General features: G+C 52.0%; 3 protein-coding genes across 3 annotated transcripts in view; 1 reads left to right on the top strand and 2 right to left on the bottom strand.

Annotated features, from left to right (window-relative positions):
* Positions 1-410, top strand: part of K489DRAFT_82627 (uncharacterized protein) — a 1466-nt gene extending 1056 nt beyond the window's left edge. The window contains exon 2 of the mRNA XM_033608965.1: positions 9-410. Coding sequence (XP_033455921.1) covers positions 9-292 — 284 coding nt within the window. The 3' untranslated portion in view covers positions 293-410. The remainder of the gene's footprint in view (positions 1-8) is intronic.
* Positions 346-1958, bottom strand: K489DRAFT_326601 (NAD(P)-binding protein; the record flags this gene model as incomplete). The annotated part of the gene is made up of 3 exons (XM_033601912.1): positions 346-424; positions 532-1576; positions 1862-1958. The coding sequence occupies 3 exons, from the start codon at positions 1956-1958 to the stop codon at positions 346-348; spliced, it is 1221 nt and encodes a 406-aa protein (XP_033455920.1).
* A 3193-nt stretch (positions 1959-5151) lies between these two features.
* K489DRAFT_82410 (uncharacterized protein) lies at positions 5152-6068 on the bottom strand. The gene is made up of 2 exons (XM_033608962.1): positions 5690-6068; positions 5152-5627 (listed from the first exon to the last, which is right to left on the bottom strand). The coding sequence occupies exons 1-2, from the start codon at positions 5968-5970 to the stop codon at positions 5273-5275; spliced, it is 636 nt and encodes a 211-aa protein (XP_033455919.1). The 5' UTR covers positions 5971-6068; the 3' UTR covers positions 5152-5272.
* Positions 6069-6465: the final 397 nt, after the last annotated feature.

Raw genomic sequence — 6465 nt, 5'->3', positions numbered from 1 at the left:
CTCTCTCTCTCTCTCTCTCTCTCTCTCTCTCTCTCTCTCTCTCTTCCGTAAAGTGCCTATCCGAACGGGCAGTACTGTTCTCGATGTGGTCTGTATTGCTCACACCCCTCTGCTGACAGGAACTTTTGCCTGCTGTTCTCCCTCGGCGTCTATTCCTCTTAGCTTTTCTCCTTCTTCTCTCGACTTGTTTTTTGATGACCTGCAGGTGTTGACTCGGATGCTGTCCGTGCAGGTGGGTTCCGCGAGGCGGCTCTTGTTTGAACCCAGAAAGGGGAGGTGGAACCAAATTTAGGGAGTCTTCGAAGATTCGCAGAGTTTTGCTTTGTTCCTCTCTCTCTCCCTCTCTCAGGGCCACCAGTTCATCTTCTTGAAGCCCTCGATGACCTTCCGTATCTCATCGGCCGTGATTTTTTCATGCACCGGTCTAACAATCACCACACGTCAGCATCAGATTCCGAATGGGACCTCCTCGGCCCAAATCTTCTCCACCCCCAAATTGAACAAAGAAGAGATAGGAAAACGAAAACTCACCGCCATCCCGTCACGCTCTCGAACAACCCTCCATCCAAACTCAAATCTGCGTCCCTCAAAATCTCCTTCTCCATGAACGGGCTCAGCAGTCCCGCACCTTTGCTCTTGATCCCCGCGGCCTCCTGGAGATCCGCCCAGTCATCCAGGGTGTCATCGTTGACATCATCGACGACGTGTTCGAGGTTCAGCCGCGCGAAGGTGTTGATCAGAGTGTTCTGGAAGCCGGTCTCGATGCCAAAGACCTCGGAGATGAGGGTCGCCATGGTGCCCTGGGTGGTCTGGCCGTGGTCGACGACGTTGAAGATGATGCGAGATGGCGGGGACTTTTCGGAGGTTTCTGGCAGGTGGTCGTGGGTGGCGCGCCATTCGGCGGCGGCCCAGGCGGCGCGCGCGGCGTCCTCGACGTGGAGCGTGTTGACGCGGAGGTCGGCGCTCCAGAGCCATTTCATCGTCTCGCGAGGTTCGCGGCTTTGGTAGACCCGCGCGAGGGCGAGTTGTGTTGCGAGCCAGGCGCCGCCGTAAGCTCCATAAAGGTTCGGGAAGCGCATCACAACGAGGCGCAGACCGGGTGCCTTTTCCAACTCTTCCTCCGCGGCTAGTTTCCACTTTGCCAAACGCGTGTGAGGCTTTGTTGTCTTGCCCGACTCGTTGACAGGTGTACGATTCGGGTTGTAGACGGTGCCGGTGCTGACTTCGACGAAGGCGCGGACACCACGGCGGGCGGCTTCATTGCCGAGGATCTGGCTCAAGGTGAGGATGCGGAGTTTGTAGACTTCATCTTCCTGCGAGAAGCGAGATTCGCCGCCGCAGTTGAAGACATAATCGAACTCGCGGGACTTGCCATCGGCGCCGGGTGGGAGGTCGAAGATGCGTGACAAGGCTTGCTCGCGTGAGGCGTCGGCCTGCATGAAATTCTCTTCGCTGTAAGCATCTTTGTGTTCGGGAGCGAGGGAAGCTAGTTGAGGTAATTGTTTGTCGACGAGTCGGACTGTGGAGGCGAGGTTGTTGGCATGGATGTGGTTGGTGAGATACCGTCCGATGAAACCTGTGGAGAACGCAAGATGGTGAGTTTCGTCGACATCAATGATTGTGCGTGTTCAGTGAGGAGAGCTTCAGATACGAAAGACGTGTGCGATTTGAGTAAAGTCTTTCGATGCAGCATTGCAGATCCGAGTCAAGCTCTCGCATCACGAATGTGGGTGCAATCACAGTGCCCGGAGAGGCCAGAGCGAAGGACATGCGCTTGAAGAAGCAGGATGCCGCATTCGTTGACGCAACGGGCCAATGGGCAGGCAATTGGAGAAAGGACAACAGACAGAGATCGACATACCGAGTGCGCCAATGACCAATACGGTCGGCTTTGCTGAGCCATTGGCAGTCGTCGTCGTCGTCGATGAAGTCGCGGTATTATCAGCGGGGGTCGACATTGCGGGGTTGTCGTCACCCACACACGACTGGTGGGGAAGCGAAGGATTGATTTCCTTGTGTGTGCGTGAGTGTGTGCGTGTGCGTGCGGGTGGAAAGTCGAGACGAGACGAGACGAACGAAAAGTGTCGAGGTGAAGAAAGAATTAAATCCTCTCTTTCGCAGTCGGTGATGGAGAGATCATAGACGATGGGAACGACGTAGCATGAGCTGTCGTGTCGAAGTGATCGGGGAAACGGTAGCAGGGGATTATGTATTACAGTACAGTAATAATATGAAAGGTGAAGGTGGTGTGCGTTTGGCGTATCTCGGTAGCGGTAGTGTTCGTCGTTGGTGATGCAGGCGGTCGGTTTGGTGGAGTTTACTGCAATAACACACCTACTACCTACAGTAGTTCCCTTGGAATGGTTTGATTTGGTTGGAGTTTTGATTAGAATTGGGCGTCGGTAGCCGCAGGTGTCTTGTCTTCCAAGGTTGTCTCCACTGCACTGGACATGTACCGCAGGCAGGCAGGTGATTTGTTATGTCCTGCTCTGATTTTCTTCGTACGTGACGATTCCACCTACGCCCTCGTCGTTCCTTTTAAGATTCTCGGTCGTGATGTCCTCAGCTAGAGTAAGGATCGAAGCGGAAGGAAAGACGGTCAAGGCGACAGAGGACACTTTTATATATACCTTGTTGATAAATAACAATACAATGTACAGGAAAGTGGGATAAGTGCCCATGGGTTCTTTGTACAGTCCAGTAATAATAATAACAACCTCATCCCACGAGAAATATATGACCCTCCACACCCGCGTGCAACATGTGCGACAAAGGATACAATCTCCATCATTCTCATTGCTATCGTTGTCCGCTCCTTAAACAGTGACAAGCCGTCCCTTCCGCTCTAATGATCTTGGCGGAAGCGAACTAACCATCCCGACTGGTATGCATATATATATGTATGTTAAACACCGAGACAAGAACAACAATAACCACAATGAAGAGGCGAAAGGTGGGCCCTTCTGTGTCACTTGGGATGGAAGGCTGCTGTGTCCAGTTCATCAGTGCAGTCCTGTCCGTTATTAGGTATACAGGACAGTACAGGACCAATTCGGGGGCGGTAATTTCGGCTTCATGCAAGCCGGATGCACTACTATGCGATAGTCGACACACGAACTACGATTCTATCTCTGTTTGAGGACATCGACCTCTGCCGAGAAGGGAACCCCTCTTCGACTTGACGATGGGTATCTGAAATGTAGATGTCATGTCTACTGGACTGGACTGTACTGTACTGGTCACTCTATCGATCTAGCCGGGGTTCATGATTCGCGATAACGACGGGGTGGACCCACCGCCTGTCTTTTTGGGAGAATGCCGCCGCCGCCGCTGCTGCTGTGGTATTCCTTTGTCATTTGACAGCTGTATGTTCCGTCATGCTGTAGCAGTCTAGCACAAGGAAAACACCTCTCCCATCAAAACAGGAACCCACCTCCAAAAGTTGCCCAAGTATACAGTAGGCAAGTGGAGTGGGACCACATGACACTTCCCGTCTGCACGCCTCCCACGATGTCCTGCCTCTGTGAGAAAACGAATGCGCCGTCGCCGTTCGCGCATCTCGGATCTTGCAGTAGCAGGCAGTAGCAGCGGCCGGCAGCAGCGTGCAAGAACGAAAGAAAGGAAGTGGCGGAATCCACAGCTTCGATGCGATCCGACCAGCCCCCGACGCATAGAGCTACCGTCGTCAGAGTTGCAGTAGTTTGCCTGTCATCATTTTAGATTGGCACAGCGTTTGAACACCCGCGGGTGTGTTTCCTCGACGACGACATCGGCAGTGCGGTGATTTTCTTTGAACGCATGAGATGTATTTCGTTCAGAGGTGAGGAGGTGGGGATTTGCGTGGGACGAGGTGCATTGGACTTGGGGCTGCGTTTTCGGGGGTCTTAGGGTTACGTTTCGTGATGGAGCAGTTTGGTAAAACCATTAATCAGTCATTGACAAATCACCGTGACATGACGGTGGCACAGCTTTACCGGAAGAAGCAAGACATTTTCAAGCAAGAAAGGATATCTCAAACGTGCTGCACCAAGGCGGGAAGGACCTTGTGCGTTAAGCTATGGCATCGATTGGACATTGTAGCAAGTAGTCGCATTGCAAAAGACACTGTCCGTGACCAACATCCCATCTTGGAATAGAGCGAAGCAATTTTCGAATTTGGCAACAGTAGCATGAGCGACAGAGCCAGGCCGGAGGGCGTATACTTGAAACGTCATATCTGTGACAAGTCAAACTTGTCAGCTTCGCTGAAATTGTGGTTTGCCGGCCTCAGCCAGACCGGCTCAATCATTGTTGTGGCGGCGAGACCTCAAAGACGGTGCGATATCGCGAGACCATGACGAGCTCACGACAGACATCTCCCATCCGATGATGACCTCTCCACGCCGCCATGTCTTGGGGTGAGCTTTTAGGTATCGTAGGCACTTCTCAACGCTCTCTCGTGCCGTCAGTGCGTCAACCTTGAACCAATCGCGATGAACCCGGATGCCGACCAGACTGGTGTTCCCATGTTTGCACTTGATGCAACGGTAGAGCTTGCGGTGGCTGTGGAATTCACGGTGAACGTCCTCTTTGAGTTTGATCAATAGTTGTTCTTAAAGTTCGTTCTTCGAGGCCCAGAAGAGTACAATCCTGGGATTGCAAATTCTCGCCTCTTGGAGAGCAGCGGTGACGGTTCCGCTTGTGATGCATATCTTGATCAACCCTGTTTTTGGGTCCTTGAAGATGATGAATCGCCCTGGAGGCGGCAAGCGACAGCATTGTCATGTCTTCTTCATAAGGTTGTGTCGTTGATGGCGACATCTTGTGTTGATGAATGACGATTGGATGTGGTTCTTGACTGTGGGGCAACAAGTCGTGATAGTAGAGCGACGCTGTAAGTGTCGTTGCAAATTTCTCAAGGTGAGGGCATGCTTCTGCCGATCTGTGGTGTAGCGAAAGTGATGAATTTCAAGGCAGGTGACGAGTTCTCGTCTGTGAGATGTTTGACATTTCGCTAGATCAAGTTCATTGGGCCACAAGAAGAGGATCATCTGGCAGCTCACTTGTCGGAGCTCTTCGGCAGCCAGATCCAGCTTTGCGCAGCAGCTTCGAAGAAGTGAAACACAAGAGCCAAGGCGCTCACGATGTTGATGATAGTGGCGTCGGCACGGGAGGAAGCTACCTTGACGCCTTTCCACACGGGCTCTAGCATTGTGCAGAGATCAAACATGGTTGTAGGCTGTTGGAATTCTTCCTCCTTTGGTATCTTCGAGGCAAGGAAGCACTTGGGATTTCACAGTCCTCGTGCTGCCGCTTCTCCGCCAACATCGCCGGGCGTGGGCTCTTCAGGAGCAATGCAGACAGCAGTGGCATAATCACCGTCATGGCTGATGCTGATGTGGACGATCTGCCCATCCACATCAGTCTCGCTGGCGGTAACGTCGCTGGCGGCAACGTCTTCCGGGATAGCTTCGGTGGAATCTCCCTCATGCTCTGCAGGTATTTCAGACGATGTAGGTTTATCGAGGATCACCGCGTATGGCGCTCCAGTCCTGCCACCGTTGCCAGGAGCTACGCGAATTTCAATATCTTGCAATCGGAGAGCCCGGCCGGGAAAGGCTTTCATGACGGCTTCTTTGGCGGCGAATCTATTCTACACGTCAGTACTCCAGATCGAATCGCTCGAGGTTGATTGGTTGGCATGTGATACCTTCCAGAGAGATGTCGAGCCGCGGGACGGAGTTGGTTGTCAAATATCGCGATGATCGGGAACTTGCTTAGGAAATGATTTCGTTCCCATGGAGTGAAGATTCGTTGAATAAATTGGTTCAGCTTCTTGGGCGAATTTTCTTCGCCAGGGATTCCATCGCCGCTGAGAGTTCGAAGTCGTTCTTTAGCGCCGCCTTCACGGCCGATGAGGTCTCGAATTCGCTGGATTTGAACGATGTCTGTTCCAATGCGGAATGGAAGTATCGATGGTCTCAGAGGCATTGTAGCGATTTACTTCCCTCAATCACCTTTCTCTGTGCTTCTTGAAGAAGTACACTCTTGCTCGAGGTGAGATCAGGATATGATAGATGAGTATCACGATGTAGCTTCCTAGTGATAAACATGTTGGTTTGCTTCCCTTAATTGAGTTCAAACATGTGCGCTAAGCTACAATGGGTCGGTGTGTCAAACCGTTCCAAGGTCTCTGTAATATTGAATATTTACTACAGAGCAGTTCCTCGAACATTCAGAAAATTGTTCCATACAATGGTGCAGTCCTGCATTGATAGCCAGAGGTGGTCGTTTCAAATTCATTCTGAGAGAACCGACATATCAGGACTAGAGTACATCAACACACGTTGGAACACAAGACTGGCATGGCACGCACGGGTCGTGTTTCGCATAGAGGGCGAGGAATTGTCATCGTAGCGAACAAACCGGGCGGACGGTATCAGCAGATCGACAGCATGAGGCGGAAGTATTTCCACATTTGCAACC

This window comes from Dissoconium aciculare (genome assembly GCF_010015565.1).
Source record: "Dissoconium aciculare CBS 342.82 unplaced genomic scaffold K489scaffold_15, whole genome shotgun sequence".
Taxonomy (NCBI): Eukaryota; Fungi; Ascomycota; class Dothideomycetes; order Mycosphaerellales; family Dissoconiaceae; genus Dissoconium; species Dissoconium aciculare.
This window is presented reverse-complemented; position numbering and strand designations above follow the sequence as displayed.